The sequence below is a fragment of the Etheostoma cragini genome, chromosome 21 (genome assembly GCF_013103735.1).
Source record: "Etheostoma cragini isolate CJK2018 chromosome 21, CSU_Ecrag_1.0, whole genome shotgun sequence".
In the NCBI taxonomy this organism is placed as follows: domain Eukaryota; kingdom Metazoa; phylum Chordata; class Actinopteri; order Perciformes; family Percidae; genus Etheostoma; species Etheostoma cragini.
In genome coordinates this window covers 13,960,412-13,974,515 of record NC_048427.1, presented here as the reverse complement: position 1 = coordinate 13,974,515, position 14,104 = coordinate 13,960,412, and the positions used below count along the sequence as shown (strand labels likewise).

Below are 14,104 nucleotides of genomic sequence, written 5' to 3'. Positions count from 1 at the left end.
GTTCTCTTGTTCTTGTCTTGTATTGTATTTGTTTGTTTGTCAAAACGTTGAAAACAATAAATATAATTATTAAAAAAACAAAACAAAGTACAGTTAACATTTCCGTCTTCTGTTGGAGCGACTGAGCACTAACAAGCACTCAGAGTGTTTAGGTGAAGTCACCTGGGGTCCTGATGACAGACGGCACCATGTTGGCGTAGTGTACCATTCAGATCAGGAGCACTGGGGTGCTGTGGCCACTTTACCCACAATGCAAGGGTACTCTGCAGTGGAAGACAGAGAGCCAGAGGAAGAGAAATCCCTATTAATATTATTCTGTATCTCTATTCATTTTTCCTGTGCAATGGCAATTACAGCTATGATAAATGGTGTAAAATAAAAAAAAGCTGCATTAAGGTGCTGCATGTAACACTATTCGGTATATCTTGGTCAAATCAACTGTGCAATCTTATATGATATCGTGAACAATACTGATAAACCATGAAACCCTTCCCACCAGAGATGCGCTGGCGACAGACACATCATATGAGGGAACTGGTCAGACTGGTTTGACTGACCGAACACTCCTCCTGTAACGTCTGCAGGCAGCCGGAGCGATCGTTCCTCACGCAGCAGCCGGACTCCCTCTCGCGCGCTCTCTTCTCCTGGATCAGTTTGTGGATCTCTTGGTCTTGACGCATGCATGGGGAAAACTTGGCTCCCAGGTGGATCAGCGCCTCCTGCAGGACAGCGGGGGGAGGACATACAGCTTGGTGACATATGCATCTAGGCCGGTGATTCCAATTTTCTTTTTTTCATCGACACCACTTGTGATTATAAACTGGATGTCATTCATCACTGATCATTATTAAAGTGATATTTGATACAGTTTTTATTATAAATTATCAGTAAGTGTTTAGAAGGGTTACATTGTTTGTATTAGTACCATTACCACTTAGAGTGGCAGAAGTTAGATTTGTCTTTTATTCATCTATCCTGTATATTAATATTATTCGGCACTTTTTGCTAACTATTTGACCCGGTTACCTTACTTTTAGCTAGCGTTATGTACTTCAACTTTTCAATCCATTAGTGGCTTACTATCTCTTTTTTTAATTATTAGTCTTTTCTATTCAACTATTCATTAATAACTGTTTATCCTACTTTTAAATGACTATTTCAACAGTTATATATATATTTTTAGCTAGCACTATCTTATTTAACCATTCATCCATTGCTTTTGATTACATGTCTCTATCTATTTTTAGACTTTTGAACTATTTATAAATTACTTAAAGCTAACCATTTAGAGAACTATTTGAACCATTCTCTCTTTTAGCTATTTCAACTATTTATTCATTACTTTTCAAGATAATTTTGGGGCATTTTAAGCTTTTACTAGACAGAAGGAAAGGAGGAGAGTTGAAGTGGTTCAGGCATCTGGTAAGGATGCCTCCTGGGCGCCTCCCTAGGGAGGTCTTCCAGGCACGTCAGGGAGGACTAGGTGGAGAGATTAGATCTCCAACCTGGCCTGGGAACACCTCGGGATCCCCGAGTTGGAGTTGGTTAATGTGGCTTGGGAAAGGGAAGTTTGGGGTCCCCTGCTGGAGGAGCTGCCCCTATGACCCAATACCGGATAAGTGGATGAAGATGGATGGATGGTAGGATGGATGGATGGATGGACGGATGGAAAAGGGGAGAGAAGGGAATGACTGGAATTGAACCCTGGCTGAAGGGCTGTAGATGCTGTGTGCCCTTAACCAGAAGAGCCACTTTGAGCCCTTTTATTCATTACTTTTAGCTAACTGTTAAGACTTCTCTTCACGCTTGTTTGTTTGCTGGCTAACAAGTTAGAGCTGACTCAAAATGCAGTTTCTGTCTAACTAGTTGAGCTACTCTGCAATTTATTTCATGTACCCTTGAAATTGGAAAAGTCAGATCTAGAAAACCAGAGTTTAATTCACTGGTTCACATGCTTTCCCCATGTTGAACCTCACACTTACAAGCTGAGTATAAACACAATGATAAACAAAAGACGCCAAATGGAAGATAGAACGTACTTACTGAGCTTGGACCCACCCAGAAGTTTTGTTGTTGCACAAACTTAACGTTTTCATAAACTGCCTTGTTCCTCAACACCTAAAAAAGAAGAAAAAAAAGATGTATTAATAACATTCCTCAGTCATAGATTTTCTGTGGAAATTCAACATAAATTATCCACGGACACTATACCCACCTCATAATAAATGCTGTAAAATATACTTACAGAGTCGACAGTTTCATGTTGTGAGAAGCCCACAGGGGCAATGCCGTAGATGGTGACAGCCAGAATGGTGACGAGCAAATGGACACACGTGATCCAGTAGGTAAAAAAAGGCCTAGGGAGGACAGAGGGACAATCCAAGCTCCGTTATATGAGGCATTGACAACAACTCTATTTAATTTAACATCAGAGGAAAGTCATCCTCCAAAGAACATAGAATTAGCTGTTTACCTGTTATCGTCCATGTCCTCAATCTGCCTTTTTATAAAGCTGTCAATGCGCTTGCGGTACGTTCGGTTTGTGAGACGGCCGACCATGCCAAGGCCGTACGGCCTCTTCTCTCGGGCAAACAGCTTCTTAACGGGAACCACTATCCTTTGTCCCCGCTGCTGATGGCTGTTGACGCTCACCACTTCCTGTTTGAGACGAACCTTGGGTTGGACCAGAGAGCCATCTTTTGCCTTCCGCCATCCTCGCTCTAAGGGCCTAGTTTGAGGAATATCATACAAAATATCACAAGACAGAAACTTCAGCGATGTAAACGTTGTGAGTTTGTAGTCTCACATCAGAGGTTCATGTGTGCATGTAAGTAACACTGTTGAAGCTATCAACCCACAGCATGAGGTGACTCCTCTCCAGTTCGTTTCTATCCAGCGCACTTCCTGTGAGCTCGCTCTCGTCCAGCTGTTTGAGGTCGGCCTCCGATGGCGTCTCAAAAACTTCGTCAGCATAGCTGGACAACTCATCCTGCAGGCCGTCCTACAAAGACAAAAAACTAAGTCGTTAAGAATTCAAAACTGAAGAAGTCAGAATGTATTGGTTGATTAAGGGCAAAAGGGTACTGACGCACCTAAAGCTAATACCCCAAAAAATACAGTATTTAGTATACTTACCAGAGTATATATCAAAGTACAAGAAAGTGCATTAAACCAACACATAAGTGACTAGCCTACAAAACATTTTGTGATTGCTGGAAATATGACATAATGATTGGCAGTTCCTTAGGTGCTTCAAGCTAAAGTGGGGATCATTTTGTGCAAATATATGTAATTATTTGTTGGCCTTTATTTGATAGGAGAGCTTATACATAAAAGGGGGAATGACATGGAGCAAAGGGGTGAACCGCATATGGGCACACCCAGGCAGCCAAATATTTTGAATTTGATACTATTATTTTAAAACTTGTCCTGGCAGTGGTGTGTGGAAGTGCTCACTCTGGTGAAGAAGGAAGTGTCGAGATCATCAGGGAAGTCCACGGTGTCGTCTTCAAAGAAACTAGGCGGCATGAAACTCCGTCTGCGACATCGGCCGTAAGTGCTGTCGGCTAATGTCCGACCCTAACAAACACAATCATCGAACACCTCAATAACACAATCACACAAACATAATTATTATCGTCAACAGATTGAAGTGCAATGATGCCTGACAGTTTATCTAGGGGAATCCCCTCCTTAATGACAGAGTCTGATGGTTGAGTGCCAGTGGATTAGCTCTGGAATATCCCGTTTCAGCGGATAGCTGAGCATTCAGTGTGTATTATCACAGACCATCTGCTTGAGAGACCCTGTGACCCCCAGACCAACACACACTAACAGATATTCTCACTGACCATTCATCCTGTCCATGTGAGAGTCTGTAGCCAGTGGCCACATGATGTAGAAAGTCATTACTGTGAGATACTCCACCTGAGTTTAATCTGCAATAAGACAACCTGAGCTCATATTTTATATAATATGCCAAAACAGACACAAACACACACACAGACACACACACAAATATAGATAAATCCTATCCATTTATATAACTGTGACACATTAGAATATAAATGTGTTTGCAAAAACATAAGATGATGGAGATTAAAGTGTGTGCATTAATGGATGGCCCACAATGGATTACAAAGGTCTTTGTATTGCATAGTTATAGCTGGTCCCAATGTGCGTTCACACTGTGCAGAAAAGCCACAGATATCTCAATTTCAGCAGAGGCTGCCAGTATATTTGAAAGTAAAAACAAAGGCGTTGGAAGAACAGATTTAGCAAAGCACAGAATATTTGGTGACTAAACTTAAATCAAGGTCATAAAAACAAATACATGAACATAAATGAACACCTTCATAAGTGCTGCTGCAGCCTTGAGACTCATGATTGCGACAGATTCCCGCTTGCGTCGCCGCGGCAACTGGTTGAGAGCGGAGCGGGAGCTGGAAAAGGAGCAGAGGGAGGCGGTGCCGGGTGTGATGGGAGTTTGCGGGACACTGAAGCCATCTACCTCTTCCACCATGCGGAAGGCACGACCCCGGGCAAGGGGGTCTACGATCTGCACGTGCACACAAACACACAAACACAAACACACACACACACACACACACACACATACACACACACAAACACGCACGTAGACATGCACACACATACACTGTGTTGGTTCACCACAGCTTTTTTCAATATTGTAAAGCCACATACTACAGCACACACAACAACGCAACAAAACTGTAAAAAGCAGTAGGGTTAGATTGATGCTCCAGCTTTCAGAAAGAAGCTTATTTTTAAAAGAGAACAATACTTAATTAGTGGCTTTAAGTGATATAGAATTGATTAAATATTAGACAATCAATACACATTACTGTTTACTTGTTAACTTATGCTTTAGAATATTAGCAGACATTTGTCCACTTTAGATTCCCACCCTCACCCAGTGCTGTTTTCTTAAAAATGCAATAGGCTAGATGAGGACTACACTTCAATTGAAGCAATTATATTTTAAAATTCTGACATCATACTAGATTGATGTAGTCAAGGTACTATAAAAGGTAATAGAGTAAAAAGAAAGGCCAAGAGTTGTATTTGCACGTTACTTTAAAACAGCATTTTGGGGCTTTTATAGCACTTCCTTATGCTAGCATGCTAAACAGAACTTTTTTAGAACACACATATTATTTTGAGGCTTTTTTGTTATTATAATATGCATTTCAAATGTTGGCAGAGTAAAATGTGGTGTCACAATCAAAATGTGCACAAACAGTGCTGCAGTAGTTGTAATGCATGCCTGTGTAGTAGCATCATGGGTTTTAGTGGAAAGTTTCTGTGGGAAATCATGCATGAATTCCTTGAAACAAAGCCAACCCACTACACGATTAAATTAGCTTTTTGTTTCAGTCTTCAGCCATCATTTGAACCCTAGGCAAGATGACAATGCAAAGAGGTTAAGCAAGCGCCGGAGATCTAATGTGAAATAAAAAAATATAGAGTGAAAGGGGTAAGGGAGAAAATGTGTTGGAGGAAACGGTAGGAAATGGTGAATAAGCTTCATCTCCTCCTTCATCCTTTTAACGTGGCCCTGGAGCTGGCCTACCCTCTGCATGCCATAGTGGTGATGACTGGGGTCGTGGGGGGGGAGGTAGAGGGGAGGAGGGGTCTCAGTGCTGGCCAGGGAGAGGTTGTCCTGGCTGTGGAGCTCCATCTCCCTCATCACCTGTGGCTTCAGACCCCCGTACAGATGGCTGCAGTGCTGCAGGCTCTTCCTCCTCCATCGCTGGGTGCTGTCGCTGTCTTTGCTCACCCCGAACCAGTCAGCTGTACCTCTGCAGAGGGGACGGACTCTGGTTAGTAAATCAGTGAAAACTGAACATTCTAGTGTATGTGACTGGACAAATATACAATACCGGTACCGATTACAATACCGGGACTTAAGGTTCACAAAGGATACTTTTTTTTGATAAAATGTTTATAAAACAAATAGAAGTTAAAACACTCCACATTACGGCACAAATCTTTTTTAGATATTTTTCAGCTCCTGCTACGTAAGTTCTGTCTCTGTCTTTCTTGTATGCCTCTAAGACATGTAACATTAGACAGACAATCACCAGCATTATTAGACGCTGCAGCTGTTTTTAAGGAACCAGCACGCTACTATTGGCCAGGCGTCCATGCTTACTCAAGGTAACAGAATCCAATTTGTCCAGGTCCTATCCTGTGACCAGTCAGCTGTCCTAACCCTAACTACTCAGGGTCAATGCCTAACCTCAACCAATGGGGCTGCTTCTTAGGGCGGGACCTGCCTAGAAATTGCGTGGGATCCATAATAACACAAAATAATAACTTATTGGCTCACTGATGATTTACTCCTAAAAAGGTATTGAAATTGGGTATTAAATGACAAGGCATTGTTCGATACTCGATACTTTAAAGGCAATTCAGTCTGGGCTTAAAAGGTTTTGAATTCAGTACCCAACCCGATTGCACAGGGAGCTCTTTGTATAATTCAGGTAGCTATCAAAGAATAAATAATTACAGTAATTATAGTCTTTCCATTTTATTCCTCTAAGGCAACAACCCTGCCTCCCCTCAATAAACATAGTTATTTTTGCGAGTCACGACAACAGGCTGAGCTGAACTTTCATGTCAACTATCAAAGAAAATGAAATAATAATAATAATAATAATAATAATAATAATAATAATAATAATAATAGCCTAATTTTTTTTGCTTCAGCCTTCAGAGAATCTCGGCCACACTGAAGGTTCTTGGACAGATTGATCCGTACATCCTCCTTATTAGCAGAACAATATGCTGATTAATGGCAGCTGGTTGGTTGGGATTAGTTGACTGGTTAATAAACCTTTATTCACAGCAGATATGTTGACATGTCATAGTAGGAAAAGCACAGGTGTATTTAAAACCATTAATGATGGCTGCATTCCACTCAGGAGAGGCTCTGGTATTGTGCACGCTGACTCGCTGAAATAGCTCACTGGCACACTTGATGGACTTAAGCCATCGTTGAGGTTATCAATTTCAGCTGTGCTTTTCCAACTATGAGAAAATTTCAAAATGTCGGCTGTAAAAAAGGTCCTTTGGTTCATTTGTTGATTGCTCTCTTGTCTATGCCGTCTTTAAATGTGGAACTCTACCAGTCATGGGCCAAAATAAACAAACACACTTTTTTGAATGAATCTTTTTAGTCTCCGCTATGTCAGCTAGTCAAGGCAACGAAGCGAGTGCTTATGAATCCCCAACCTTTCCCACTCGTACCGCCCCCATACTCGGTGTTATCGTAGGGTACTGCTCACGCTGCCTGCCGTGATGGTGCAGTTGCTCAAAACCTAGGAAGCGGGACAACCAATGACTCAAATTAAATGAGGACATCAATAAGTGACTTGAGTCAGACATCGCCTACCAAGAGCCGGGGTCTGTCCCAGGTTTCTGCCTAAAACAAAGTTTTTCCTCGCCACTGTCGCACTGTTGCTTCCTCTGGAGGAAACTACTAGAATTGTTGGGTCATTGTAAATTCTGGAGTGTGGTCTAGACCTACTCTATCTGTAAAGTGTCTCGAGATAACTCTTGTTATGAATTGATACTATAAATAAAATTGAATTGAATTGAATTGAGTCAAGACAGCCTGGCAGCCACTCAGTGAACAAGATCAAATGAGCTGTTCTCTGAACAAGGACAAATGTGCAAAATTAGATTCATAACAGTAAATCAGCTTGAACTTTATTTAGACAAATTCAGACATGTAAGATAAAATATGGACGGCATCAACAGCACACAGTGAGCAAGTCAGTTTATGAAGAGACTAATGTCTCTTGTGCAACATATCAAACATCAACACAAAGACATCATCATTGATTCACCTCCCTTCTGTTATTTTTTTCTTTCTGTGTGTATGTAATCGTGTGGACGCGGCCAACTCAGCTTAGAGAGCCTGAATCAGTCGTGATCCTTAAACGACCTACTGCCCTCTGCTCACTCAGCGGTAAAGAAGCAGATGTTGCCTGATTGTCCTGCAGTTCATAAACTGACTAAAAATGTTCATCCAGGTCCCCTTTTTCCCACGAAACAGCTCCTGCGTGCCAGGCAGGATGTTAACCGAGAGGTGGGAGGGGGAGGCCACACCGGGGAAACTGTTTGGAGAGCAGAACACTCAGTAATAAACACTCAGCCCTCATCATCAAGAAAGACGCCAGCTGGGGAAGCCTTTTAAGGCTGCACAGGGGCAGGGAGGCGGGCTGACTGTTGTCCATCCAGAGAGGAATGTCTTCGGTTTTGGAAAGCAGAGAGAGATTGGAGTCAGATTGTTGGGCCTCTGACAGAGCAAAGGCGGTGGATAGGAGGTCATAATGTGTAAATAAAATATTTGTTAAATACAGATAACAATCACGCTGAACATAACATCCACTACTGACGGTAAGAGATGATGCCAACGCCCACCCACTTTGTGACTGTTTCAAGATAGATGAGATTGTTTGTGTGTGTGTGTTTGTTTAGATAAGTGAGTATTTGTCTGAGCACACATGCAACGACAAGCATGCATGTCATAGTTGACAAAACAGAACTATAAATAAAGTTTTCACAACTGGTTGACGGCAGTACAAATCCATCACACATCAAAGATTAAAGCTAATGTGTAGCCACATGAATTAGCTTGCACATCATCAAGGTAAGGCTGGTTACACATGGAGCAGCAATCTACTGCACGGTAATTATAGGCTTAGACAGCATTCAGGGAGAAAAGGCAGAGAGGCAAATCTACAGAAATACTATCACCCAAAAAATGGAGAGCAGAATAACAGAGAACCTAAATATGAACACTGATGATAGGCTTTGAGTTTTCTCTTGTTTTACCTCTGAGTAATACCTCTCCTTGGATCTACCAATGAGAGGTGTTATTCACGGAACAAAAGGCAGGACACGACCCAACTAACTACATTTATTTGAACACTATCCAGAAAGACTAAATTGATGAACTTCCAATTGCTTCTTCATAGTTACTCACAGTTAATTCCAGAAGCGAATATTGTACTTTTTATTTATTTACCAAACAGCTATAGTTTTCGAGTTACTTTGCAGTTTCAGATATTACACACTAGAAAAGAATGCAAAAAAACTACATTTAGTACCGGTAGGTAAAATGTGCTCCACCTTGACCAGCTTTAACGGCTTAACAGACAGTAAAAGCATATATTAATATATATACTGTATACAGTATAATATAAAATGTAACAATGACAGCGGCCATTCTGCTGCATAGGTACCTTTACTTGTGATAATTTAAGTACATTTCACAATGTTAATACTAATACGTACCTACACCTTTCTTTTAGAGTATTTTAACACTGTGGTATTGCTAATTTTACTGGTGTTTTGTCGATTTTGTTGGTGTTTGGTGATAAGTGGTAGTGGTCTTCTCATTGTAAGCAAGCAAATAAGCCTATTACCAAAACTATTCCTATCTGAATACTACCTTCTCAACAGATAAATGAGAGGGCCAGCAGTATTAAATGGAATCATAAATCCCAAGATTCACGGCTATTAAAATATGAGCAACCACTCTCAGCTAAATCTTATAGTCTATTTTAAGAAAACCTTAATCCCTCTGCAATAAATGTAAAACATCAACAGGGGCTTTGTTGAAATTGACGGAGAACTCACCTGTCCAGAGAGCTTGAGGAAGGGTTCAGGGTCTGGGTCATACCTGAGGAGGGGAGGGCCAGTGGAGCTGTATATCCTCCATCATAAGCATCACAAACATACTGTCCCTGCTTAACCCCGGACCTGTACCCTGATCCGCTGATTTCTAACTGATCCTCTGCAGATCACACATATAGCAATCCATAAGGGGATTTCCCAATATCCAGGCCAGCAGTACCTTGTCACACTTGCTGTTACGCAAAGAGAGGATGATCACAACATGTCCACAATCTGTGTAACATCCCTGTCCAGCTCAGTGAGCTCCCGGTTAATCAAAGGTCAGAGGAAAGCCGGCGCTGATCTCCCCGGTCAAACGGGAATCAGATCTCTTCCCTGTGATGTAAAGAGTACTTCCAGTCTTCCAACCAGCTGAATTTGCTCATTCAAGGAGGGTTTTACCTTTGCTGACCCTGTGTCACCACCAACACACAACACAAGTTCGCATACGCCTGCGTGTGTGAGAGTGTGTCAGTGTCTGGCGGGCCTCCCAGTATCCCTCCTCGAGAGTTTTTGCGTAAAAGGATGTGACCAACTGGGCAAAGGAAACAGCAGCTCTGGTCCTTGTCAAACTAAATAACCCCCCCACCCTCTCCATTCAGAGCCCCAACGATCACTTTCAATGTGGCCCTTCACTCTCTTTCTCTGGCTTGTTTTGCAGGAGTGCACCAGTTCCACACCAGCACTTCACAGGAAATGGGAGATTAGACGAGAGGGAGAGAAAAAAGATGGGACATCATACACATAAGGAGGGAGGAGAGACAGAGGGAGGGCACTGAGGCATGCCTGGACATGACACACACACACACACACACACACACACAAACACACACACACACACACACACACACACACAGTACCACAAAGGTTTACCTCGAACCCCACATTGCTTTGCACAGCAATATATTCATGTCGCAGTTAAAAAATAATCCAATGGAGCTTGTGAACCTTACTTTAAACACCTATCATGACGACCATCAGTGTGACTGAGACAAATGATTAACTCTGTGGTCTGATCTGTCAAAATGAATGGCTCCTCAACATGAAAAATGACTCATAAAGAGCTTTTTTTCTGTTTTCCGCCAAATCAAAAAAACATCAGGGTGTCCTTCTTAGTTACGCTACAAGCCAAAAGTCAAACGTTTGCAGAAAATAACCGTCTGAAATGCACTTTGTGTGAAGAGTAAAGATTTATGGCGTATTTGTGCGCTCTTTTGAGGAGGTAACTCATTTTTCCTCCTGTAAACACACAAATACACACGCACACACACACGCACGCACGCACAAACACACACAAACTTTCTCTGAATCCCATTAATTCTCTCATAAACATCAAACGCATTAGTTCAGTTTCTCTCTCGCATACACACATATAAAGGCTAGTAGAACCTCGGCATGATGAAGTTAAGACATTAAGACACTCCTTTGAAGACAGAATTTCTAGGATTTAGTCTTGGCCCCTTTGTTCAAACATTTACATTGAATTTAAGGCTTTGATGTGGTCCACATGCTGTGTTAGGCACATAGATAGTGCGTATGAGTAATTGTGTTATTTTGTCTGCCTCAAACCATGTGGTCCTGTGCGCCACCTGGACTGATACTGATACACTGGGTGTGTGAAAGAGCTTACTGCATGTGTCATAGTCTGTGTTCAAAGCATCACGTTCTGTGGCACAAAGAGACTACAATAGACTAAAGGGACTTCTGTACAAAAATCACTCAGTACAGACATTAAGGTGAAAAGAAATTGTAAAAAAAACTATGTTTTTAAACAGTTGAAAGTGTATTTGAATTTGGTTTTGTTTCTGCTGCCCCCAAGGAAGGTTGAGGAAAAGTTAATCAGAATCAGAAATACTCGGGGATCAATAAAGTAATTCTGATTCTGATTCAGATTAACTTTTCCTCAACCTGCCTTGGAGGCAGAAGAAACAAACTGTTAACATTGACATATAGGGTCCTATTTTAACGATCTAAGCGCACGGCGTGAAGCGCATGGGACAGGTCCGTTTAGGGCTTGTCCAAATCCACTTTTGCTAGTTTGACGGCTGAAAATAGGGTCTGTGCACCGGGTGCATGGTTCAAAAGGGTTGTACTTAGAGTCTTCATTAATCAAAGGTGTTTTTTGGGCTTAACATGCAATAAACCAATCAGATCGTCATCTCCCATTCCCTTTAAAAGCCAGGCGAGTTTGTACCTTGGCGCATTGCTATTACAGTATGATGGCGGATTTGCACTGTCACTTTTACATTTTTAATCTTTTACATGCTTGTGTGCTGCTGTACTTCCCTGTGTGTGTGTAACAAGCATAGTGTGCACGCTGTGCACAAGCCTAGGCATATTTTACTAATGCGCTGTTAATATTCAATGACATGCTGCATTACTGACTTTAGACCAGGTTTTTGTTGGTCACTTTCTGCTGCCGCATGATAGCAATACTCCGAGAATTCACATGATAACACCTCTCTGTAAGATCACAACGCCCATGTGCACAAAAATGGGCGCAACTGCAAGCCGATATGAAGCACATTCAGAATTTATTTGGCGTCATGTTTCTGGCCACTTGAAAAAAATGTAAGTCCAATATTACAATAAGTCCAATAAGTTTAAATCTCCACCGAATACTTGGCTCTTTAGCTGCCAAGTGCTCAATCTACAAAGAAATGTACACGGGCCCTTTAAACGAGCCATCAGGACTTCCACAACTTTACTATATATTAGAGCTGGGTGATGTGGAGAAAATCAAATATCTATTTTTGACAAAATATATCGATATGGCAGTGAAATTGTAGGGTTGACTGTTGGTGCTTTCACAAAATATTAAGGGTGCACGATTCAGAAAATGTCACGAATCGATTCCAAATTGATTTTCGATTCCAAAAAACAATTCAGAATATCTAAATTTAGTTACTTTCCCCAAGTGTTAGTATAAACGCCATCACAAAATAAAAAACTAAAATAAGAATCGATTTTTGAAATTCTATGAATCGATTTTGAATCAGTAGAACTTGAATCAATTCATAAATGTGAATCGATTTTTTTTGAGAAACAATCCCCAGAAATGTGGATATAATGACTAAGTAGTAATAGAACAGCTAGAACAGTCTGGTAAATACAGATATACTGTATTTAAGACAGACAGTATGAGAAAAATAATGTTGCTTTAACATTAAAGCATATAAACATGTTCTAGTAGAACAAGTATGAACATGACAATAATCACAATGTGTCCGCTTACATAAAAATGTTGCTCATAGCTGCACTCAACCAAAACAGCCCAGAGACGTGAGCTTGTATACATTTATATTAGCTGTTTTGGCGAGTGCTTAAGTGCATTGAATTCCCTTTTACGTTTGTGGGTGTTTTTCCTTACATATTGGAGGTGCATCTTGATGGCTGGAGTATATTTATTTTATTACCGTAACATCCAGTTTTCCCCTTTTACTTCCCCTAAAGTAGCTTTAAAGTTGGAAAAATCATCTTAGTTCACTCTGTCCAACAACATTATATATACTGTCTCCTTTGACCTCTTAATTGAAGTAGTATTTACTGTACTGAAAATGCAACTTGAAGACTAGTGCCCAATTCCATCCATATCCAATTTTTTGGAAATTTCTGGCTCGTCACTAGAATCTAAAATAAAGTGCTGTGGATTAAAGCTGACTGGCCCAGCACTTGGTCAACATTGCCATCCAACTGATGGTTAAAGAATTAGTGACAGCTCCAGGTTAGGCCATAAATAATTTACAACATACTGTACTGTTTCAAATAGAAACACCAGTACTAAAACTGTTCAGCTCCCTCCCTCCCTGCTCCACCTCTCCTGTACCTGATGATCTGTTTGGGTATAGATGAACGCCGTCGGGTCAGTATTTTGGGGACGCAGGACCGCCTTCGGATGGTTGACACCCTCCTGGGCCCCCTCTGGCCCTTTGGGGGAACCGTGTTGACCCGCTCAAAGCGCACCTTTTTCTCACTTTATGCACAGTGCAGCATGCAGAGAAGAGGACAGGGAGGCAGTAGGGGAAAGCCAAAAAATGAAGGAAGAAGAAAGCAAAATCAAAGAAAAAGGAGGACAGGAGAGAAGAAAAGAGAACAAGATTAATTTGTGTTTAATCTGAAAGGAGCTTAAAACAGTTTTGTTAGATTTATTAGCAAAGAAGAATTATTAGGATAAGGATGAAGTAATAGGGAATTTGCAGCTGGAGGAAATCAGCAGAGATGAATAAAGAGAGCCTTTTATGTGTGTGTGTGTGTGTGTGTGTGTGTGTGTGTGTGTGTGTGTGTGGGTGTGTGTGTATGTGTGTGTGTGTGTGCGTGCATTTAATAATAATAATAATAATAATACATTTTATTTAACAGCGCCTTTCTAACACTCAAGGACGCTTTACAGACAATA

The 14,104-nt window shown here is 41.2% G+C and overlaps 1 protein-coding gene across 1 annotated transcript in view; it reads right to left on the bottom strand.

Moving 5' to 3' along the window:
* rhbdf1b (rhomboid 5 homolog 1b (Drosophila)) overlaps positions 1-14,104 on the bottom strand; it is a 46,598-nt gene that overhangs the window by 5,651 nt on the left and 26,843 nt on the right. Inside the window, exons 4-13 of the mRNA XM_034860508.1 lie at positions 13,535-13,681; positions 5,594-5,822; positions 4,352-4,558; positions 3,457-3,579; positions 2,859-3,001; positions 2,474-2,728; positions 2,246-2,357; positions 2,044-2,118; positions 558-719; positions 163-263 (exon numbers count right to left, since the gene is read on the bottom strand). Of these exons, the coding sequence (XP_034716399.1) occupies positions 163-263; positions 558-719; positions 2,044-2,118; positions 2,246-2,357; positions 2,474-2,728; positions 2,859-3,001; positions 3,457-3,579; positions 4,352-4,558; positions 5,594-5,822; positions 13,535-13,681 (1,554 nt within the window). The remainder of the gene's footprint in view (positions 1-162; positions 264-557; positions 720-2,043; positions 2,119-2,245; positions 2,358-2,473; positions 2,729-2,858; positions 3,002-3,456; positions 3,580-4,351; positions 4,559-5,593; positions 5,823-13,534; positions 13,682-14,104) is intronic.